General features: G+C 41.8%; 1 protein-coding gene across 1 annotated transcript in view; it reads left to right on the forward strand.

The window, feature by feature from the left end:
• Positions 1-6,791: 6,791 nt before the first annotated feature.
• The window catches only part of TUBGCP3 (tubulin gamma complex component 3), a 54,697-nt gene continuing 36,420 nt past the window's right edge, over positions 6,792-25,068 (forward strand). The window contains exons 1-5 of the mRNA XM_081858074.1: positions 6,792-7,372; positions 18,218-18,325; positions 19,886-19,953; positions 21,272-21,349; positions 22,783-23,000. Coding sequence (XP_081714200.1) covers positions 7,297-7,372; positions 18,218-18,325; positions 19,886-19,953; positions 21,272-21,349; positions 22,783-23,000 — 548 coding nt within the window. The 5' untranslated portion in view covers positions 6,792-7,296. The remainder of the gene's footprint in view (positions 7,373-18,217; positions 18,326-19,885; positions 19,954-21,271; positions 21,350-22,782; positions 23,001-25,068) is intronic.

Raw genomic sequence — 25,068 nt, forward strand, 5'->3', positions numbered from 1 at the left:
CATTTATGGATAGAAGGAAATATAGCTCTTTGTCTCCCATAAAAGGTAATAGGAAATGGGTGTATATTTTATGATTGGTTCTAGCAAACAGCCAATAGGAATTTCAACCAGGCTGATTGGACAGAGGCAGCCAAAGGAGGAGCAAGGGGGCTGGGCTGAGGAAATATAAGTGCTGGCCATCAGGGCTGGAAGGGGCAGAGCTTTGGTAACCATATACCACTGTGCCTATCATTTATTTGTCTGACAAATAAATTATGATTTTAATTTCTCTATTGCTGCGTTGAATATTTCATTCCAGCTAAGCGTTAACCACAAGCAGGGTGCTACACTAACACAAAGATCCAGTGTAGGAAACAGACTGAAGCAGTACAGTACACTTTGCAACAGAAGAAGCAATCCTGTGGAAAGCAACCCAATCTCCTGTATCAGGAGAACACAATCCATTTGAGTCCTGACCTCATCCTTATTGCATGCCTCAGGCTAAAAGAAAAGTATTATTGAGCCTGAGGAATGACATTTATTTACTTAGAAAGCGGTACTGTGCTAGGATCTAAAGAGGCACTTAGGCACACCTACTTTGTGTGTACCCAGTGAAGAGTTTCTTTATTTCAACACCAGGTCCTTATGCCTTTAAACCAAAGACAAAGGTTGGCAAACTTTTTTGGGCTTGTGGGCACATTTGGAATTTTGAGAGTGTGCCACGGGCACACACACAACCCGCCCGCCCCCGTCGGTTTTCTTTGCTTGCCTTCCCAACAGACAGAAAGAGAAAAAGCACACACACATATGTTGTTTTTTCCATAGGGTCCTGTAAAAGTTAGATACAGTAGAATTAAAACAGAGCCTCTTGAATTTGCTTTATTTTACACAGCACCTCCCTAAAAGCCCACCACCCAATTAAAACTTACATTGGTAGACTGTAAGAATCGTAGATCCAGTGTTTGCCAGCACTACAAATGCAAGGATTTGAGGCATGGATCCTCAAGGATCTTAATGATTTTAAAATTTTATTTTATATAGGATGACAATGAAAGCAGCAACAAATCCATAGACTCAGATGGGACATGATTTGATGGTGGTTTCCAGATGATCCTTTGTAAAAAATATAAGGATGCATAATCTGAGCCGCGAATCCATGTTTTAGTGCCTTGGCAGTGCCAGATCCCAATCAATTGCAATAAAAAAATAAAAAATGCATAGCTTCAGCTGTGATTTCCCCTGCCTCCCCATTTCAAGAATTAAAGAAACAATGGAGGCACTTCCATAGAAAGCCACTGGTGCTTTAAAAATATCTATAAGCATTGTTTTATTTGAACATTATCATTGGAGAGAAAGAACTAAAGTCCTCTGGTAAATGCGTTTCTACCTCATGTTGACTGATCACTAGGCTAAGATCACTGAGCATTAAATTTAAATGGGTGACATTATAAAATATTCAGATAATCGGCTTATTATGTGCACAGAGGTCTCTGTTGGGCCAAGTCATTTTACTGCATTGGCCCCATTATCACTTGCATGATGCAGCTGTACATTGTGTAATGTGATACAGTCATGCTTAAAGTTAATCAAGCAGGCAGTAAGACTATCAGTCCAGTCCTTGATATGTTTAATTGTACGCCCCATTATTTCAGCAGTGTTTGTTGCCAAGTAAGAATGCTGAACCTTGCAAGCCTATAGCTTCTAGATCAGAAGCTGAGAAAACTGAGATTTCCTCATTTGGTTTTGGTCCAGCAGATCTGGATTAGAATATGGGGTGGTAGCAGAACTCCCACAAGTGCTAAAAAAGGGATCCATCACTCTTGCTGTAACTGTCTACCCACAGTTATAACATGTATGCCTCCTCTCATTTTCAGCAAATATTGTCCGCTGAACATATTACTTTTGCATCATGGGATAATATGGAGTTAGTTAAGCTATAGCAATTGCTACCCTAGTGTCGGACCAAGACCAAGCCTGAGGCAAACCACAAAATGGTGTCCCACCCTGCCAGAAAAGATGGAGGAGTGAAGCTCTGCACCAGGAACAAGGGTTGAAGTAAAGATCTGCATAGAGAAAAAGGGAGGAATAAAGATCTACATGTGGTGGGTTCCTTGGAGTGCCAACTTGGCCCCACAACCGTGGGTGCTATGCAGCATGCATGGCCCTGGCACCGAAATGTGTGGGTGCCCAGCCCCTTCATGGGGAATTTTGTGGGTGCTCAGGCACCCAGGGCCCCATGCAGTCGGCACCTATGGAGGCCAGATCCACTGCCCCTGTGTATCTTGCCACCTGAGGCTGTCGCCTCATCTTGCCTCATGGATGGGTCAACCCTGCCTAGAGCATTTTCTGCTCCCCCCTAGAATCATAATAATAATAATAATAATAATAATAATAATAATAATAATAATAATAATAATAATTTATTATTTATATCCCGCCCATCTGGCTGGGTCCCCCCAGCCCCTCTGGGCGGCTTCCAACAAAACACTAAAATACAATAACCTATTAAACATTAAAAGCTTCCCTAAACAGGGCTGCCTTTAGATGTCTTCTAAAAGTTTGGTAGTTATTTTTCTCTTTGACATCTGGTGGGAGGGCGTTCCACAGGACAGGCGCCACTACCGAGAAGGCGCTCTGCCTGGTTCCCTGCAACTTGGCTTCTCACAGCGAGGGAACTGCCAGAAGGCCCTCGACACTGGACCTCAGTGTCTGGGTAGAACAATGGGGGTGGAGACGCTCCTTCAGGTATACTGGACTATTGGCTATTCTGGCTGGGGCTGCCTGAAACTAGAGTCCAGCAACATCTGAAGGGCCACAGGTTCCCCATCCCTGCTCTAGGATTAGTTCTCTCTGATCATAGCCAGTGCTCTTAAGACCATAAGCAGGGTTCCCAACACTTTGTGATACAGTGAAAACAAAAAAACAAAAAGCTGTTTTTCCACAACTTCTGTGCTGCCACCTGGTGTTAACTGTATAGTAAATTACACACGATACCTTTAAAGCATTTTCGAGGCACATTTCTCTCCATCAAATAATTCTGAGCACTGCAGCTCACCCCTTCACAGAGTTACAATTCCCAGCAATACTTAACAAACTATAGTGCCCAGAATTCTTTTGAGGGCAAAAATGTGCTTTGCTTAGTGTGGCATCTATGCATATTCAGAGAGCCCTACCATAAACAATTCTAGCACCTCTTTGTAGTGCTTGCTAATAGTAGCAATTTATGGTTGAAAAAGAGTCACATTTGTTCTTCATATAGTCACCTTCCCCCCTTGCATGTAACCAGTGGCGTAGCGTGGGGGGTGCAGGGGGGGGGCCGGCCGCACCGGGCACAACATCTGGGGGTTAGGGTTAGGGGGCGCAAATCCACCGGTTAGGGGGCGCAAATTACTTGCCTTGCCCCGGGTGCTGACAACCCACGCTACGCCACTGCATGTAACATGCCTTATAGAAAATTGCTGAAAATATACTCATCTTTAATTATAAGCTAGCCAAATAATAATTACAACCTTCATAAAATGGCGGAAAGCTAGAAAGAAGAAAATTGTAAATTGAAGAGTTATAATTACCGGCTGCATAGAAGGGAGTTTTTGGTGCTACAGTACAAAGAGAAGGGTTTGTTCCCACGTGGCAGTGGTCTGTCCTGAGGGCTACTTACGTTCAAGGTCCAGACAGGTAAAATGGAGAAGAATGCAGCTCAGTCAGGGCTCCTCTTGGAAGTAGTGAAAGATTCTCCCTCCCTTTGAGGAGAGCCCCTGAAGCATTGTTTTGGGTTTATTATTCACTTCAGTATGGCATTTGTTGAGCTGTTGAGAAGCTAAAACCAAGGCTGCTCTACATTGAGCACATTTGACTGCAAGTGTGCTTATTTGAAATAAACAAAACACACTTCCACATACATTTGTTTAGGACTTGAATCAAACGAAGTGAACTGCAGTCCACAGGAGCTTGCACCACAGACAACTCCTTGTTTACGAGCATTCAAGATATGCCCAGGAAGTGGCATAATAATAATAATAATAATAATAATAATAATAATAATTTATTTGTATCCCGCCCTCCCTGGCCAAAGCTGGGCTCAGAGTGGCTAACAACAAGTAAAAATAGCACAGTGTACATAAAATCACACAATTAATTAAAATACATTCTAAAATAAATTCAGAATCAAATTAATGGCATCCATTGGGTTAGAGTTCTATTAGGATTACATGGAAACCAAAGCGCAGCTTCTGATTGGCTGCAGGAAGCTCCAACAGCCAATCAGGAGCCGCAGAAGCCCCATCTCATTCTCCCCCTGTCTCATTATTGATACAGGTCAGGGTGGATACAGATAGTCCACATCCTCCAGGAACTTCTGCAACTGCTTAGCCGAAACTCTCTACCACCTTTCCCAAGAAGGGGGTATTCACAACTGGGTGGTAGTTGTGATAATTGGCTTATTCAAACATGGACGCACTACCGCCTGTTTAAGGACAGCAGAAACAACGATGTAGACATGTGTTCACTCCCACACTGGACTCACTCAATCACTTCCCTCCATCCCTGGACTAGTTTTCAGAAGCCAGAATGGACAGGGATCAAGAGAACAAGAAGCTGGTTGCGTCACTGCAAGGTTCCCCATCCACATAAACTGAAACTCACCCCATAAAATATGGGAAGGTGCTATATTGGACATCTCAACAGGAATTGCTACAACTTTGGCATACAAGACACTATGGAGCTAAGTAACTTTATCCTCAAAGTGCTTTGCAAACTACTCACGCAATGCACTCCAGAAGCCCGCCCACCACTTCTGGTCTGCCCAGCCTCTGGACTGCCTGAAACAACTCTGCTGGATTGTTCTTTGAGGACGCAATGGAAGCAGCAGAGTAATTCTTCTATTTCCTAGTGATGCATTAAAGCAAACGCTTACTAGCTCTTGGAAGTCAGCCCAGTTACTTGGCAAGTGCTTCTTCTTCTTGGAAGGATGGAGTTTGGTGGTTAGCTGCAAAGCTGGAGGAGTGCACTTTCATGTCTCCAGTCTATAGGAATGCTAAGCGCCTGCCACTCTGGGCATTCATCCTCTTTCTGCCCCACCACTGCACACAAATTAGTGTGTTGCAATAGTGTCTCAAAAACACTTCACCTCAATAAGCTGGAAATCACAAGCATCTCTGGGCACTTGGCCAGGGAGATGGAGGCCTAAGCATCTATTGGATTATCTTTAATTTTAAGGAGCTATCAGGGCTCAGGTTAAAGTCTGTACAACTTAGAAGGTATAAAGGGGGGTTAGAATGAAGTAGGAAGTAAGAATAGCAAGTGTAAGTAAATACAACAAAGCAGGTGGCAAAGCAGAATAAACACCTTAAAAGCAAAACAAAATGACAAAAAGCAAAACGAAAAGCAAAACAAAATGATGGGTAAGACTCCCAACTAGTTGTTTTTAAAGTACTGTTGGTGTTGCTCAAGAGTTCGCGATTTTTTATTATCTGCTGGTAGATTTTTAAAAACTGTGCTTCATATTCTTGTAATGGTTTATATCTGTATTTAAAAATGGTTTTCATCATTTTTAATAAGACCATCTTATATACTTACAGAAATTGCAAATAACGATTCACAAAAGCAAAATAAAAGAACTGCAGGTATTCTGGTGTTTTTATTGTTATTGTTAATTGCCCAGAGAAATGGTTCTTGGGTACCTTGCAATCAGAGGACCATAAATAAATGATATTTGATACAAAGAAATCCGGCAGTTTAAGGGCCAGACAAAAGTGTTAGGTAGAAGGCTGAACAGGGTCTGGAGGAGCATCAGATATTAGCTTAATTTGCAGATTACGGGATCTTCCAGGCCAGGCAACATGTTTAATGATCATTCATCCTGATTTGTTTTTTAGGAGAAATTCAACGATGTTGCAGCAAGCAATTGTTATTCCACTTCCCAGTGTGTGTCCTTATTGTTATGTACTGAAGTTCTCACCCTGGGCCAGCAGGGGGATACTGTAGATAGTTATGCAAATGAAGGATCGAAAAGTGACGTTCAGTGATTGGATAGTTTTGTATGCAAATGAAGGATCGAAAAGTGACGTTCAGTGATTGGATAGTTTTAGAAAATGGCAACAGTTACATTGTTCTGGAGCTCTATATAAGCAGGCTGACTGAGCTCCTCAGCTTAGTTCTGTTCCAGCTTACAAAATAAAGAGCTGCTTTGGAGAAATTGCTGTGTCGTCTGCTATGTCAACCCACAACTTAACACTTATCACTTTCCTGATTGTAAAAAGCCCAATCTTTTGGGAAAGTGTTTCCCCGCCAGAGCTCCAAAGGCACTTCTGCACTGTCACTATTTTTGGGTGGGATTCAATCTCATACAGGCAAATCCAGGTTTTGCAACTACTTTTGGGAAGTCTTGCGCATCAAACCTGCGGTATGGGAAGTGTGTGTGTGTGTGTGTGTGTGTGTGTGTGTGTGTGTGTGTGTGTGTTACTGCTAGCAGTGAGTAGCACCATCTAACCTCCCTGAGATCAAATCTGAGCGGATGCGCAAGGAACAGGTCGTCTGAAAGGGATGTGATTGAATCCATTCTGAAGACAGTGGCAGTCATCCTGCATCTTTTATAACAATCCAAGAGATTTTGTTTTCCATTACAATGAGAGCAGCAGAGTTTATACAACCTCCATAGAGGAGGCGGCCGAAGCAGAGTCGCGCCTTTTTCTTCTTCTTACGTGCCCCGCGCACGCCCCGCTCTGATCATTCCAAAAGCGATGACGCCACGGTGCGGCCAGCGACACCCAGCTACTGGTGGAGGGACGCCTCCCATGTTTCCTTGGCGTCAGGCAGCCTTGACTTGAGCATGAATAAAAACGTGGCTGCAAAATGCCGGGGGATACGTAGATAGAAAAGATGCACAAACACCCCCCCCCAATATTAAAAACTAAGCCCCGGGCAGGGCCCCTTGTCGGTGTTTGTAGGGGCCCGTTTGCAAGGCGGAACCTCCTCGCCGCGGCTTAGCGGCGGCGCGAGGGAAGGTGTTCGGCGTTGCACCGTCCGGGCTGCGAGGGGCATTGTGGGGGCCCGTGTTTGAAAACCGTTGCTTGCTTCTTTTTCTTCTCCTCTCTCAATTTTTATTTCCTCCCTTCCTTCCTTTTTCTCTCCCTTCCCCACCCCCTGCCACCACCTCTTCTCTTCTCCCTCCGGCGGGTTTTTATTAAAATGGCGCCCTAAGCCGCGGTGCAGGGAAGCCACCCGAGTTGGGAGGCTCGAGGAGAAGCGGCCCTCGGAGGAGGGTAAGGGCGGGCGAGGGGCGCGTCCTCCTCCCCACCCTCCTGCCTCCGATGCGAGAGGATGGCGAGCCCGGATCAGAAGTCGCCCAACGTCCTGCTGCAGAACCTGTGCTGCCGCATCCTGGGCAAGGGCGAAGGTAACTGCCTCCCCCGAAGACTATATATATAAGCCCTTTCCCGCTTGTCGTGAGCTTGCTCGGGTCGCTTCTCCGTATGTTTGTGTTGGCTTGTGTGTGTGTGTTGTGTTGCGTAGCGGCTCCTCCTGCCCTTCTGTCAGCGGAGCCGCTGTGGGAGCCGTGCAGTGGAGCGAAGGATGCTGTTTCTCACCTCCCCACATAATAACGTGCAGGCAGGCGAAAGAGGCTGCTGCTGCTGCATCTCGTGGGTGGTTGAGTTGAGCAGACGGACAGCTTCATGCCCCCTGGAATAACTTGGCTGCAAAACACCCTCCTCAGCCACCGCCTTGCCTCCTCCCGCCGAAAGAGGTGCCCGAAACAGTAATCAGAGAGAGAGACAGAGAGACGTCCTACTGTAAGAGTGCCTGGTCGGTTCTGGAAGTGGGGGCTCCAGGTTTCTTCCCTCAGTGGGTGGACTTGGCTGAGATTTGGCCCAGCCACCTGGGCAGCAGAGCTTCTTTGTGCCTATAAATAAGGTGACGGGGGTGGAAAAGCTAAGTAGGACCTCTGAGAGGAATAGGCTGGATGCTGGATCACTGAATATTGTGTGGAATAGCTATACACAAATGTAATATTCTGCATTTAGGGTGTTTTTTTGGCGGTGGAGAAATCAGATCCACATGTACAGGATGACACTCAACCTGACACCAGGAGGTGTGAAATGAATTGGTGTGTTAAAAAAACCCAACAACTGCTAGCAGGCCCCCCCTGTATGGTTTCGGGACCCTGTTGCAGGGGGTTGGACTGGATGACCCTCGGGATCCCTTCCAACTCTACAATGCTGTGATTCTATGAACCTAGTTAGCCATGGTATGCCGTACTAGGTGGCCACTGGCCTGATCCACTGGCTCATTTCTGTTCTTAACCTGTAAACCATCTAGGCCAGCATTCTCTTCTCACAGTGGCCAACCAGATGCCTGTGGGAAGCCCTAAATCACTATCTGAGTGCAACAGCGCTCTCCTGGTATGGGTCCCAGCATCTGGTATTCAGAAGCACACTGCCTCTGACAATGGTGGTAGAACATAGCCATCAGGGTTAGTAGCCATTGACAGAGTTATCATCCACAAACCTGTCTAATCCTCTTTTAAAGCCATTTTAGTAGGCATAAGCTGAAGATGAGACTGCAGTGCTACAGCTACAAAGGCTAATACAATTTTTGACTGCATCAGCAGATGCATAGTGTCCAGATCATGAGAAGTAACTGGTACCACTGTTCTGCATTGGTCAGAACTCCAGGTCTGGAGATTGTGGTTGAAGAAGGATATGGACAAATTAGAACACCTCCAAAGGGTGACGACAGATACAGAGGAGCCTAGAGATGAAGTCCTGTGAGGAAAGATTGAAGTCAGGTACAATTAGCCTTGAAATGAAATGATTAAGTTCCAGTGTATTGACCACCATAAGTATCTGAAGGGTTGTCACATGGATGGAACATACTTTTTCTCTCTCGCTCTAGGTAAGGAGTAGCCAATGTAGTACTCTCCAGATATTGTAGGACTGCAACTACCATCAGCCCCAGCTAGTGTGGCCAACTGGAGAACAACTTGTTGCCTATCCATGCTCTAGAAGTTAGGATCTGAACCACTGGATCCAAATACGAAGAAAAAACTTAGACAGAACATTAGGAAGAACTTTATGGAGGTAGAAGCTGTTGGACAGTGAGGCAGACTGCTTCAGAAGGTGGTGGACTCTCCTTTGCTAAGAAGTATTTATGCAGAGGTGAGATAGTCACCTGTTGGGGTTCTGTAGAAGTGGATTTCTGCATCATTGAACATTTGAGTTCTTTTCCAAATCTTAAGAGGCTTGATTAATTTCAGAGCTATCTCCCAGCTGATGAGATGCTGCTAAAAAAAGCTGTGTTGAGTCTTTTTTTTTTAGCAATGGAAAAAGAGGTACAGCAGGTATGTTGTGATTAACATCACATAAGTAAGCACACAGATGAGAAAATCTCAGGAAAAGTTTGAAATGCATTCTTGTTTCTAAAGCTAAAAGTCATCCCCTTTTGTAGGCTATTGTTCAAATACTTTGAAAGAACAATGGCTACTGAATGCACAACTTCCTATAAAACATTGTGAGAGATTAAATATACATGATTATGATATTTCTCCAGATACTGATATTTTCATAATTAAATTTGTTAGTTACTGCTGATGTAAAATCCGCTTCGCGAGCATAACATGCATTTTTGTATGTGTAAGTTAAATTTTCTTATTTGGTAGGAAAAAAATGTTGTACTGAATTACATAATACATCCTGTTAATCTGTTTGCAGTGAGAAAATAGTTACCTATGAACAGGACAGTTGAAAGATACAGCAATTTGATTGGATCAAAGATTATAAAAGCAAAAATGGAACTGCGGTATGTTTTCTGCAGACTTCAAGACGGCTAAAAGTCTGAAAACACTGATTAAAAATAAAAAAACACAGCTAAAAAGGAAACTAACGCAGGGGGATAAATATAAAAAAACAGTAAGCTTCATAAGAAGTAATAGGTAAAGTAGCATAATTAAAGACCGCATGGCAGAATTAAAAAAACACACACCCTACAATGAAGGTTAACTTATCTTATGATCCACTTAAGCTACCAAAAAGGAGGCAAAGCAAACCTCTTGGGATGAAATTCCAAAGCCCTGATTTAGCCCTATTTCTGGTCCCAGGGGTTATTAGAACCCATATAGGGCCTCCACTGTTGGCTTTATATGACCTGGCAAGATCATACAAGAGGAGATGGTCCTTTAGTTATCTTGGTCTCAATTTGTGAAAGGCTGAAAGTCATCACTAGCATTTTGAATTGGGTCCAGTAATCCAACTCCAATTAACAACCTGATTTCTGATTTCTGAACTGATTGAAGTTTCTGGACACTTTTCAAAAGCAACCATGTTAAGTGACTTTGAATGATCTGGATGTGTCATTGTGGTTAGGTCTGCTGTCTCCAGGAATGTGTGACCGCATCACCAGACTAAACTGGGCAAACATACATCTGACCATTGCTTTTACCTGAGTGTCAATATCAAGGCCACAGCCAGAAGCGCCCCCAGACTATGAACCTGTGTTGTGTAACCCCATCCAACACAGGTTATTTTATTTTTCTGATATTGGAGCAATCTGTATGTGTGGCTGCCCTGCCTTGCTAGGAGCTAAGCCATAGTTTGTCATAGCATTGTGTCATATTTGAGCTCATGGTTTATTTCCAGACAAACCACAAGCTGTAACCAAGTCTATGAATTACTGCTTGTGGATTGTGGGAGATAAACCACAAGCTATGGCTTAGCTTACAGCATTTTGCAGCAGCAGGACCAGAGGAGGAGCAAAATCGCCATGATCTCTCTGGGAACCCACTCATTTGCTGATTTGTGCTAAGTCATGGTCATTGTTTCAAATATGACATAATAAATATTTGCTTGTTCTTTGAAAATTAGTTAAGATGACTTGGATGTATACTTTATTGTGCTTTAAAAGTTTGGGGTTTCTTTTGGTGTGTGCAAGCTGTTGCAAATATCAAACACGATTCAGTAGTAAAGGACTTACTTGATTGTAGTTGGTTGGCATCTGTCTTGAGAGACAATGGTGTGTGCCTCCAGTGATGAAGTTAAATCACTGCGTTAGCAGCACTGAAGTGACGTCCCCTGGGAGCAGGCCTGGGCACTATGTATGGAGGTCCTGGAAAACAGAGTACTGCATTTGTCACCAGCTTGGCTGCAGGAGTTGCTGGAAAGGGGCAAATGAGGTTCCACCTGACCACCTTAGGGACTCCACTCTGGATTTGTGTAGGGTTTATTGCTTAGCCTTTTCTTCTCCTGACGGTATCCTGGAAGCAGTGTTCGAAACTCCCATTGTTCTTGGCGCATTTTGCAACAGGGAATTTCGTTAGTGTGAGCAGTTTCTAAGTTTTGGGTGCAGTACTGCGCCTAAGATTTCAGATTAAAACTGCAGTGTGGAAGGAAAGGAGGACCTTTTTCTGCCTCCCCACTTCCAGCTACTCTCCAAAGACTGGAGAAGAGACCCTCTTACGAATGTTAGGGGAGTGGACAGGAGAAGGACTAGACCATGTGAAAAATGAACATAATATTTTAGCTGCAGTTCAGTCCTTTTCAGCCTTGCATTCCTGTTATAAAAAAGTGTGCCTAGACATTTCATTGTTGCGCCCGTAACCTAGCTTTAAGGTGCCATTTAGCTTCTCGCTTTCATATCTCAGTTTCCAACACTGTCTGAAAGGCAGCAGAGGTTTAGGATCAGTTTTCCTTCTCCTAGATGGGCTAGCTTCCCAGGTTGACGAGCCCCATCTGCCTCTGACTTCTGCACAGAAACTGCCTTCTTGACTGTTGGACCCACTATTGTTCTTGTGTGCTCAACTTGTCAGAGCCTGTCTTTGCATGCAGAGGAAGTCCCTAACTCTCAGAGAGCTTAAGACCTATTGGCTATTCTCACTTGGTTTAGCTGGCCAGTCAAAGCCATTCCTGGGATGTGGCTGCTGTTGTATGCTGACAGCTTCTGGGAGCTGCAGGTGAGAACTAAATTCAGGGTGGGGATCAAAGGTGGGCAAACAACTCCAGATGGAGCACAACATGTACCCCTCCCATCCCCTAACATCACATACGTCCCATTTGATTGTCGTGAACAGTATAATTCACCTGCCCATATTATGAGACTGAAGTCTCTAGAGAAGAGACAGTGTGTTAAACTTGTGTGAATTTCACCAAATAATTGTTTATAGAATGTTTTAATGAAGGTAGATGTAATTGCTAATTGCTAAGTAGATAGATGGGTATGAAAATACAAATCTTAAAAATTGGGGAGAACTAACTTGTGGAATTTGCAAGAAGTAGGTTGTTTGCCTCTGGGGGAAAATTTGTGCATCTAGCACAGAAATGAAATCCCGACAGCACAATTCCATGCATATTTACTCGTAAGTACTGTATTACTCATTGTGTTAAGTGAGACTAACTTAAACATGCATAGGATTGTAGTATAATGCTACAATTATTTGCTCAGATCCTTGGGAGTAAGATGCATTGAATTAACTGTGACTTACTCCTAAGTACAGTAAATATGGAAATGTTTAGATTGCGTGTAGGTTTTGATCTTTTAGCTCACTTTGGGAAATAGGTCCTGAAGAACATGGTGTTCTATAAGCTGGCGATAAAATTAGTCTTTTCTTAAAGATAACTTGTTACTTGCAGCTTGACTTGTCTAAAGAGTTCAGATTGGGGGAGAAAGGTCTTTTTGTCTAAAAATCATAATCTGCCACAAGGGGAAGGGTGGCAGAAGACAAAACTGGAGGAATACCAAATTTACTCATTCCCTTGAACATTTTATCAGAAGTAGAAAGGCATATTTGATTTTTTTAAAAAATCAAATTCAAAAGCTTCAGAGAGCTGAGCTGAGCCAAGACTTGAGACCTGCTAAAATCAAAATAGCTTTGTGGTATAAAAAGTAGCAGTTACCCAGGTGATAGATTGAAAATTGCCTATCCTTATGCAGTTCAAATATCTTTACAAATAGGGAACTTTTAGAATGAATAATTTGTCTGAGGTTTATGTTTATAAAACTTGTATCATTTTGCTCCTTTGACATCTTGGACATCTTCCTTTAAATGCAAGTAATTGTTCCTCAGTTTTAACATTGTGAGAGATTCCTGGTAAACTTCCTACTGGTTGCGCACAGGGGCAATGGTTTCTTTCACATTGGTACTTTGGTGCTCATGCTAGTAATCAAATCTTTGGTGCTCATGCTAGTAATCAAATCAAATCTTTATTGATTCTTTAGAAGGAGGCCAGTGATGCTGTGTCCTGGAAGCGTCGAGGGCAACTCTAATCACATACTGTAAACATCTTTCTGTGAACAGAGAAATGTGCTGCTCTAAAGGTTCTTGACTGAGAGTTGCTAACTGATGAAGTGAGGGACCAGGTTGCTTGCAAACATTTGCAGATGGAATTGGGGTCATCAATAAGCTTCGCACAATATAATAGCTATGATGAAAATAGTTTTGTTATAGGTCACAAGGAAGGGTCTAATTGGGGCAATTTTTTTAAAAAAATTAGGTTTGTAAAATGATTTTGTAAACCTGTGGGTGCTATTGACCCCACCTACACAATTTTTGGTGATGTTATGATTTGGTGATTTGTCTGTTATGAAAATGGGCAGAATTCTGTTTCTTCATCCTCTGTATTATTTTCTCACATGAAATGGACACAACAGGCTCTGGGCTAAGCACCTGCAGATAGTGGCAATTAGTGAATAACCTTAAAGAGCATTTTGTGTGGCTACTTTGAGCCCTAGCACCCTATGTGCATGTTGTTTGGGTTTTCTTGGACATTCTAAGGCAGTAAAATTGACCTTAAAAACCATAAGTGAAACAACATTTCCCCCACTAAATTACACCCCCCCTGCATCCCGCCCAAATGCCAGATGGTACCGTATTTTTCTGTCTATAAGACGCCCCCATGTATAAGATGCCCCCTATTTTGGGGGACTCAGATTTAGGAAAATGGGGGGAGATGTATCTGTGTATAAGACACCCCTTAATTTTTGACATTATTTTTTAGGAAAAAACCTAGTTTCATACATGGAAAAATAATGATAATTTATCCTCTGTATTGGATGAGAACTAACTTTGTTTCAATAAAGGCTATTGAGACAAAAGTTTTATGGATTTTGTCCGGTGCTGTTCGGGGGTGTTTGACCCTACCCGTTGATAAAAGGTTAAACTTTCCTTTTCCCATATCCTTTGCCAAGATGGTAGCATTTATGCTTGAGGCTACAGGAAATTGGATTTCATGACTCCAAAGACCTGTTTTTGTTTTTTACTTTCCTTGTGTCTTTTCAGCAAATGGTACTTGAGGTCTTAAGTGCAAACCTTGTTTAGCTATTTTCAGTGGTTTTGTAAGGTGTGGGAAGGAAATCACTAAACCACATAATTTAACCATACATATTTAATTTTGTACTCTCCCTTTTTGGGAAATTTCTAAAAAGCACTAGCCATGACAGATCCTTTTTTTCTTGGATCATTTTGACTTTAATTTCCTCTTGCCTCTAATAGTTTGTCTACATTTTCACAGGGAATTTGTTCAGAGTTCTTTCTAGACTTTGAAATACGTATGCCAAACACTGCAATTCTGAGTAGAAATACCTCTGATACATTAGTGGAGATGGTGAGAAGGTTGTGAAAAATGGATGATAAAAGAAAATTCCCACTAAGCATTATTGAAACCTGACTTCATAGCAGCTACATAAAAGCATGCTCAATAAGAACGTGTCTCCTTAAAATTATTGATACTTTTGTTCTTTGTGTTCAGCACTTTGATAATCAGAATGCTATTTACTGGTGTTCTGAATTCTTTGGAGAATATTCCACAAATCTGTTCATTAAGAGATCCTGTCAGGGTACTCAAATAAGGGCACAATTGTGAAACTGCTAGCATTCACATGAGCTTTGAAAGGCAGGTCTATGGCTATGTTCCATCTCACATCTTTATCAATATCACACTTAATTTATATCCCACTTGCATTGTTTTCACATTTAAGAGGTGAAGGTCTCATTCATTTTAATGAGACTTTCACAGTAGAAAATATAATGTTTTGAAGGTCAACTTTTCTAGGGGGCGTACAAAGGAACACCATATTCTATGAGAGAGAGAGAGAGAGAGAGAGAGAGAGAGTGTGTGATGGATGCTAATTTGCTAAGTTCTCTGTTTAGCCTTTTGTTAACATGAATAATGGAATCATAGAATTGCAGAGGGTCATCTAATCCAACCCCTTGCAATGCAGGAATCTCAACTAAAGCATCCATGACAGATAAGACGCTTCCTTTGCATGTACCCTATATACAGCTCATTAGGAACTGCAGGATAGAAGTCTATTGCTTTATATTTGTAGAGCCCCTTCGCTTTACACTTGGCAAAGGTATTGCCTTTTGGAATTGAGGCTGCCCAGCAGTTTTCTGTTTTGCTGACCCAGTTCAGCCAAATGTGGAATGAAGTCTCTGGCAGGGGCAGAGACTTTTTAAAAAGCAGTTTGAGGAAAGAGTGCCTTTTCATCTCAAATATTGCTTAGGTTAAAATAATATTTACTTCTTCCTCTTGCTAAGCTGTATGGTCAATTTTATGGCCTAGCAGTTTCATGCACTGAGATGGTGCTGCCTTTATTCTGTCCAAGGTTCATCCCGTTGAAAGGGTGCATGTGGGACCCTGGACGTGATATGGTTGCTACATATATCTTGGGAATTCAGCACATTTTTTTTATTTGAAATTATTACATATTTCTAATGAACCTAGGGTTCTGATTTGAACTCCATTAAGGTTTTAGAAACTGTGTAATATTTTTTTCAGAAGCTGTACTTTGCCATTAGGAATATCAGCAGCTCTTCTTCATTCAGAATTTGGGTGGCCAACAATTTAAGACTGAGTGGACTGTGCTCAGTTAAGGTATATTAAAATAATTGTTATACATATGTTACATTCCTGTGCTGTGCTGTATGGAATTGGGTGAAAACCAACTCTGGAAAGCAGCTTGTCAAGATGTTTTAGACTATTCCTATCCAGAACTGAACACTACACTGACCTTAAATAAGTGTCAGCTAAGGGATTTGCTTTTCTGGATAGAATTCAGAAGGGATCTGCAACTAATTAGAAAGACAAAAAAAAATTCCCCTTGGTATCCACTCGCAAGAACAGAGCATTTTAGAGCTAGTTATCTCATCAGTTTCCGTAAGAAATGTATTCTTATGGAGCTGTGTTTCCAAGTGATGCCCAATGTAGTCCTAGATGGCTGTTACAACAAGGTCCCGTGCACAGACAGACTTTGTATTTGTGGTCAGCCTCAGGTGGAAGACATCACTCATCTGTTAGCTTGCCTCTTTATATAGGGACCCAAGAGTTCACTTTCTGAAACCTTTGGTTGCAGAAGCATGTATACCCCAGCAGAAATGGTTCAGGGCTTTTTGTTTTTGTTTTTTTGAGTGACAGTAATATCTTTGTAACACAGAGAGTGTTTATGCATTGGCTGCAAAAAAAAAAAAGAAAAAAAAGAAAAAAAAGAAAAGAAAAGGGATTTAGATAAAATTGCTATAAATTGTTTTGGTGATACAGAGGTTTAATCTGAAATCAGGCTAAATCTAAGCTTGTTGATGTCTCTGATATCTCTTCTCACGTCATGGATGTCTGCTTATATTATGGATGTATGTTCTATATTAAAGTGGTGCCTCGCAAGACGAAAATAATTCGTTCCGCGAGTTTTTTCGTCTTGCGAAGCACCCCTATTAGTGGCTTAGTGCTATTAGCGGCTTAGCGGCTATTAGCAGATTAGCGGCTTAGAAAAAGGGGGGGGAGGGAAAAGACTCGCAAGCCCATAGGGAAATTCGTCTTGCGAAGCGCCTTGAAAAACGGAAAACTCTTTCGTCTAGCGGGTTTTTCGTCTTGCAAGGCATTCGTCTTGCGGGGCACCACTAAGCCGCTAATAGGGGTGCTTCGCAAGACGAATAAACCGCAAGACGAAGAGACTCGCAGAACGAATTATTTTTGTCTGGCGAGGCACCACTGTACTATTGCTATGAGTTTGTCATGGCCTTTGGCTAGAACAGTAAACTTACGAACTGCAAGTGAAACTGAAAACTGAGTATTTCTAATGCTTTATTTCTTCCCCCATACTGTTAAAGGCAGAAATGCTTGCAAATACTGAGATTTAAAGTCGTGTTCAAATTGAGAGCAAAAGCCAAACAGCTGAAAAGTCTTTGGAATGGTGTGAGGATAAATACAATGTTTAGGGGTAGAGAAATGTGCAAATGATAGAGTGGGATTCATGGGCAAATTTCTAGGAGGAAATAGTTGGGTGTTCTCATGTATCCCTTCCTGGAATATCACAGAATGTATAATCCTCTGGACGTTATGAGTATGCCAGGGAATATTTACTTATCATTCTTTGTCATTGAAAGCCCCTCCTAGTAGTTCAGCAATAAAATTGCTAGTGCATTTGGAAAGCTAAGCAGGGTCTGGAATGATTTCAAATTGGATGGGGACCCATGTGTTCAGATTCCTATATTGCAGGGGGTTAGACTAGGTGACCCTTGGGATCCCTTCGAGCTCTACAATTCTATGATTTTTATGACCTGTGTTTAATGGAGGTGCCTATGAATGGACATGAAGCTTCTACAACCCTGTAATGAACTTCTGAAGTAATCCAAACTATGTTTCTTTCTTCTGCTGACTGCTTCTGAGCAAACTGTGGTATTAGACACCAAAAATCCTGTTTGTACAGGAAGACACTTTTACATTAATGATTCTGTATTACACATGGCAGATTAGTATGGGGTGTGTGTGTGTGTGTGTGTGTGTGTGTGTGTAGGTATGCAGCTCAAAATTAAATGCATTTTCACAGTCTCTTATTATTAAAGGTAAAGGACCCCTGACAGTTAAGTCAGTCACAAACGACTCTGGGGTTGCAGTGCTCATCTCACTTTACTGGCCAAGGGAGCTGACATTTGTCCGCAGATAGTTTTTCTGGGTCATGTGGCCAGTATGACTAAGCCGCTTCTGGCAAAACCAGAGCAGTGCACGGAAACGCCGTTTGCCTTCCCGCCGGAGCGGTACCTATTTATCTACTTGCACTTTGACATTCTTTCGAACTGGTAGGTTGGCAGGAGCTGGGACTGAGCAACAGGAGCTCACCCTGTCACAAGGATTCGAACCGCCAACCTTCCGATTGGCAATCCCTAGGCTCAGTGGTTTGGACCACAGCGCCATTCATAAAATTAAATGCGTTTTCACAGTCTCTTATTATTAACAGTTGACTAATTGTGATTTTATTTCAGCTGATGTAGCCCAGCAGTTTCAATATGCAGTGCGAGTCATTGGAAGCAACTTTGCTCCTACTGTTGAAAGAGATGAATTTCTTGTAGCAGAAAAAATTAAAAAAGAACGTAAGCTTATTTATTATTTTTTAACAGTGTTCAGAGCAAGTTTTATAATGTGTTCAATGCTGTGTGCGTTTTGTCTCATATGATAGAGCAGGTTCACTTTACTGTTCATCAGTATAAACTATTACTTTGTTTTTCACCATGCATATATGTACATATATATATATATATATATATATATATATATATATATATATAAAAGTTGCTGTAGACTATGTCTAACCAAGCTAGTGAATAGCAATACAACCATAAAATACAATAATAAAATGCAGCGCAATAATAAAATGGTTTATTTTGTTTCGACTATGGCAGACCAACACAGCTACCTACCTGTAAATAATAAAATTGTGAAAAGGTTTTCTCACACAATCCTTTATAAAAGCTTATAAAACTAATTTTTACGAACAAACAAAACATTAGCATATAAACCAGTACAAAACTATTTTCGAAGCTATTTAAAAAACAATCAGCATGTCCAAAAGACACATCTGTTAAAAACCATTTGAAACAGGTGGTTTTAATTCTTTTTTAATTCTCTCATATAGGAGAGCGAGAGAGTAATATGAATTGTAGTAATAGATCACTGTGTCAGCAGAAGCTATCAGGGAAGAAGCAAGAAGATAGTGTAATATAGAGTAGATGTATTTATTCTTTTGTCTGAACAAACTTCTGTCCTTCATATGTGGTTGTAAGGAAAATATGGAAGGAGATGTGTTAATTTATCTATTATTATAGTGTAGAGTTGAATATTCTACATAGAAACATATTCATATAGGGTCATTTCATTGGATGAGATGACACAGAGCATTCCTGTCCTTTGGGGGAGACCCTGTGGCAGAGCGATCACCATATTTGTCTCCTTTCTGCTAAATAAGCTAGGGTGGCAGGTGGAGGAAGCAGATTTTTTCACTTTCCCTTCCATTGACTCTAATGAGAGAGAAATAAATACAGTAGACTTATGCACATTTAACTTGCACACATTCAACTTTACATGCTTGGCAAAAAAATAAGTAAAAGAGCGGACGTCCAGTGGGGCGGGGAACTTTGGCAGTCACATCCACCATTGATCCAGCGTGCTTTGATGATATGCAATTTTGGCTTTATGCATGATCCCCATAACATAAGTTGTGGGCTTACTATACTCCAGGCCCAGGCCTGGCATAGTCTTGGGCCAGTTTGTGGGTGTGTCAGGGGATTTTAAATCTTGCCGATCCATGACTGCTGGAAATCCCCTTTTTTGACCTCCTCTGCCTGTGGGACATGGACCACAGAACATCTGTGCTCATGGATCTTCTTGCAAATTATCCACACATATCCCTTTCTCCTGACTGAACAACACTTAATGTTGTTTCTTAAGGTCTCTTAAGCACTAGGATCACAGGCCTAGTCGTAAATATGACACCATCCTTCTGGCCAGAATGAATAGTCATCTACATTGTAACAAAGCAGCTGGTAGCTCAGTGAATTAGATATCTGTGTTGATTGAATTTCTGTTTAGTTTAAATGCTAATGTTGCACATGGCAGGCTTGTAGTGTTCTTAACTTGCCTTTTCTCTTTTAAAGTTGTGCGGCAAGGAAGGGAAGAGAATGCTGCTGTATTTTCAGAACTCTACAGAAAACTCCACTCACAGGTACAGGAATGTGTAACCAATATGGAGACTAGTTGCTAATTGTTGTGTAAAGAATACCACTAATGTGGCTTTGCTAGATCAAGGAAATGAGTTGTGTTTGAGTTTGTTCTGATCTCCTGTCCTGTAAAATATTAAAAGCCCGTTTTTGAGGAAAGTAAAAAACAATCATCACGTGTTTTTGTTGATTATATGACTTCTTATGGGAAGGACATACATCAGCATAAAATGTGTTTTTCTTTTTATGTTAAACTTATCTCACCACAATCTATTTTTAAGATAATGTGTATTGATTTATTGATCAGGTTTTCTGCCGGCCTCTTAAGTGATCTTGGTTTTCTTTCTTTTGTACTTGAGAATTTATGAGTCAGTTTTGACAGTGAAGTTCAGCGAAGTTCACAAACTTTTTTATACTGCAAGCAAATCCGTTATTCCTTGGCATTAATGAGTTGACTTCCCTCTGCTATAGAGAGACTAGTTCAATAATTTCCAGACTTGTGAGAGCAGTATAGTAGCTGCCTAAAAACAGCAGGGCATGAATTAGCATGAAGTCCAGCTGTTGGTGGGAGATCTGTCAGTCATTTGTTTAAGCCACAGCTCAAGTTTTTCCGCTTATATTGCAAAGGTCAATTAATGAATTAGAAAATTTGAACAAACCGTACTCAAAGAACCTAGAACAGTGACCTGAACTGTTGAGAATAGCCATTAGGCACTTCCTAATACTTTATATCAGTACTTTTATCATATGGTTATGACAAGCTGCTTGCTGAAATAGCACTGTGAAGATAATCCACCCACCCTGGTTGAGTAGTATGATCAGATCAGGGACAAATAGGATATCAGCAGGGATTTAAGTCTCTTAAGAGGTGGGTCTGGTCTTACTATTATTATTATTAAAAAAGAACTTATCCAGGCAGAAGTAAGTGGCATATAACCTTCTGCTATATTGGCTGCAGTCCGAACCCACATAGAATTCAATAGGACTTTCCTACAAGTAGCTGTGATGGGTGTATACATGCACCACTTTCCATTTTGAACAAAAGTAGACCTGTAAATCTTTAATTGATTTGACCAACGCAGCCGAATGAAAAATTGGCGGTGGTTGGTTTTGTTTTTGTTTTGTTTTTTGCAGTAAAAAACGAAGCCTGAAGACCAGTCATGCACTACAGTTAGTCAACAAGGCTTGGTTTCCATTAATCTAACCTTGCGTCTCCCATCCATTACCACTATTAAATCATGGTAATACTTGCTCACGGGCAAGTAAAACTAGAACTAATTTTGAAACCACGTTACCATTTCTAATAGTTACCTCTTGTGGCAGGGAGTTTTGAAGAACAGATGGTCAATCCTCTACCTCTTGCTGAGCCTCAGTGAAGATCCACGCAAGCAGCCAAACAAGGTAGATATTTTTGTGGGTGTGGGTGTCTGTCTATCTTACATATAATAAACATGTAAGAGTATCATCAAGCTGCAGTTTGCTAGGCCACAGACAAGCGACATTGTGCACTACAGCATGGCAAGAGTTGGTGGATGAGCAGCTCAGGTGAGCTGGACAGCCGGAAGAGGCTGCAGCAGGCCCCCAGCTCTGCTGGCTCGTCCTCCTGCCCATTCTGGAGCCTCTGCCCCTCGGATTCAGGTCCCTAGGCCAGCTGCCACTGCTACTGTCCTCCTCCCTCCTCTGCAATTGGCCTTAGAATCAATCTGCTACTGCCAAGTAACATAAAGAGCAGCAGCAAGAGCAATGCAGGGATGAAGAAGGCATCAGAAGTAATGGCTGGCCAGTCACAGGCAGCATGAGGTGGAAAAGAGAACATCAAAGCTGCCCTGTGATGATCCTTTCAACCTCTGATGCCCGAGGTTGCTGCCACTGCTACAGAAAGCAACAGAAAATAAGTCTGCATTTTGAAATCTTCTCTTGTTTCCGGCAAGGGGCAGCGAGGAGGCAGGCAGACACAAAGCAGAGAAATAAGCTTCTTTCTCTCCTTTGTCTACCCCTCCTCCTCCACCACCACCACCCCATTCTGTGGCTCTGGGAAGCATGAGAAATGTTTCCTTCTTAGGCTTCCTTTAGTGGAAGTTGGTGCTTGGGAACCTCTCAAGGGATGGGAGGGAGTTTATGGAGCATTTTCTCTCTCTCTCTCTCTCTCTCTCTCTCTCTCACACACACACACACACCTTTTTTATCAGTGTTTTAAAGTTGATTTAAAAGTATTAAAGCTGGAAAACAAAAATAAAAGCCAATAAAAGTGAAATTATAAAAGCAAAACATAACTAAAGATTGTAACAATGTTTTAACGTGACCGGATAAGAAGTTTGTTTTTAATCAAAATTTTTAATTGATTTTCACATTTATCACATAAAAAATACAAAAAGATAAAAAAGATAAACATTAAATAAAGAAGTTTTTGCCTGGCGTATAAAATATAGTAGAGCTGGTGCCAGGCATGTCTATCTGAACAAACCTCACCTCTGATGGAGGTGGTATTTAGATGAAGGCCACTGGCACAAGATCTCGGCGTGTCGGCAAGTTGATGTGGAAGGAAACAGCAGCACCCCTTGAAGTACTGTATTATTACAACTCACAGTGTAAAAAACAGAGACAAACGTAAAGTTGAAATGTTAGAGGTTAGCCTTACTAACGTTTAGCGCCTGTTTAGAAATGTCTTTGAAAAGATTGGGGCTGATTCTGAAAAGTGTATTCTGTATTTTATTTTTTATTTTTTAAACAGATACCTAGGCAATCGGTTTCAGAAGGATAATGTGTTTATAGTCATTTAGCTAATGGCAATGGGTTTATTTTAAAACTTTGGGTTGTTTTCCCCCCCCTTCAAGGTATCAAATTTCGCCTCCCTGTTTGCTCAAGCACTGCCACGGGATGCCCACTCAACTCCGTATTACTACGCCCGGCCCCAGAGCCTTCCTTTGAACTACCAAGACCGGAATGCTCAGTCTGGCCAGAATTCTGCCAGTATGGGGAGTAGTGGAATCAGCAGCCTTGGCATGTATGCCCCGAATGGGCCAACACCAACCCCGCAGTCATTTCTTCCAGGGTAAATGAACATTTTTCATGTTGCCGATAACCGTGCAGAGAGACCTGTTTAAATATATAACAGTCAGAGGTGACAGTGAAGGTTTGCTGTTCAACGAAACTGGCCTGCATGGCAGCTGTCATCTTAACCTTGTACCATAGGTCAATTTGACTCTTATTTAAGCTTATTTTATATCCTGCATCTCAGTGTTTCTTAGGGTGGCATATTCTAAAATAGCAAAATCAATGGCAAGTCCCAAAAAAAAGATTAAAGAAAGCAGCAGTTAGAACAAACAGCGGAAACAACAGAGCAATAAAAAACATTTCAGAGGGAATTAAAGCTGTTGCAATTATTTTTTGAAAGACATCCAAGTAGTTTCTAGACAAACCTATATGGGAAGAAGATTCCATAGATAGGTCACCACTGCTTAAAAGACCCTCTCCAGTCACTGTCCTTCAGGGTTGGTGGAACTGCTGTAGTTAATATACCATAGACCAGGCTTCCACAAACTGGGCCCTCCAGATGTTTTTGGCCTACAACTCCCATGATCCCTGGCTAGTAGGACCAGTAGTCAGGGATGATGGGAATTGTAGTCTCAAAACATCTGGAGGGCCGAGTTTGAGGAAGCCTGCCTAAGACCATACAATGATTCAAAGTAGTTATGGGGGGAAAGCATCTGAGGGGTAAGTGCACTTACCTGGGAGAAAGCCCCATTGAACTTAGCAAGATTTGCTTCTGAGTAAATGCGCATAACTGTATTGAAAGTCTTATTGATCAAAGCCAGCTATCCCCCCTCTCTCTGGACCACACTAGTGTTGTCTACAAGACAGCACAGAGACACTCTGTCTTCTGTTAGTCAAAGATTATGCAAAACAGGAGCCCAACCTTAATTCTTGGTTAGAATATGAAGAAAGTAAACAGTTATTAGCTGAATTTCAAGAAGACTGGTAATTCTTTGGACTCTGCTAGACTGGTAAAGAAAAAGCGATTTATATGTGTTGTATGTGCGATATAACATTGTGTCACCAGATGGTGACGTGGAGTCCCGTTTTCTCTACCTGTTTTCCCTGTTTAACTTTACAACGCTTTAAACTGAAACACTTCTTTGATGTGTCCAGATCCAGCCTTTGTTGCTGGAAAGGAAGTTATGGTTCATTATAAGTCACCTTTTGATATACTTGCTAACTCGCCCTCCCTGATACCTTCTAATGAAGGCAAGTGCAAGTATAGCTAGGGAAAGGGAAAAAGAGAGAGAGGGTATATAAAAGCGATGTGTTCATAATTACTGGTACTTGTTTATTTATGGCTTGCATATCGTGCCTTTCTACCAAAGAGCTGGATTTCAGGCAAAACTTTTGCTTGAAATCATTGGATGACAATTGCGTTTGCTCCAGCACCAAGGCAGAATTTTTGCAGTGTGGCATTATCCCAAAGTGCCATGGGGAAGTAGCCATCACATTGGGGATAGCACTACATCTTGACTATGAGGTCAAGCTACTAGAATATTGAAGGAAGAGGCTTCCAAACTTTGTACACCAAACTAGTGGTTTGTGCTTATGGTTCAACTTTTATTTTAAGGGTGACCAGCATTTTCTTCTCCTGCCTTTAAGTTCCAGGGAATTCAGGAAGAATTGTGGCTGCTCTTGTTGCTTTTCCTTCTCAATGCCTCACAGTGGCACTGCAGGCACATTGCCACTTGCAAATTCCTTTCATGGGACCTTATAAGGGAAAAGAACTGATTTTTAATGTGAACTCGTATGAAGCCCGTAGCTGCCCTATGCCACTAAGGGAGCTAACTCTCAACCAGTGCTTCTGGGTGACTAATCCTAGTGCTTTTTTCCTATTGGTTTCCCAGAGGTTCTGTCATCCAATAAGGGCCCATGAGCCTTCCATAAGGACAAAAGGGGTGTTGAGATCTGGCCCTTCCTCTCTTATGGGAGTTATGGGAGGCTACTCATTTTCATTTCTAAACCACCATATTGGGATAGGGTGATAACAGATTTTAGGTGCTTGTAGAGAGAGCTCTGAGGTTATGTCGGGAAGATCTTTGTTTTCATTAACAACATTCTAGGATGTTATCCTGAGGGGC

This window comes from Podarcis erhardii, assembly GCF_964252035.2.
Source record: "Podarcis erhardii genome assembly, chromosome: 4".
NCBI classification, from domain to species: domain Eukaryota; kingdom Metazoa; phylum Chordata; class Lepidosauria; order Squamata; family Lacertidae; genus Podarcis; species Podarcis erhardii.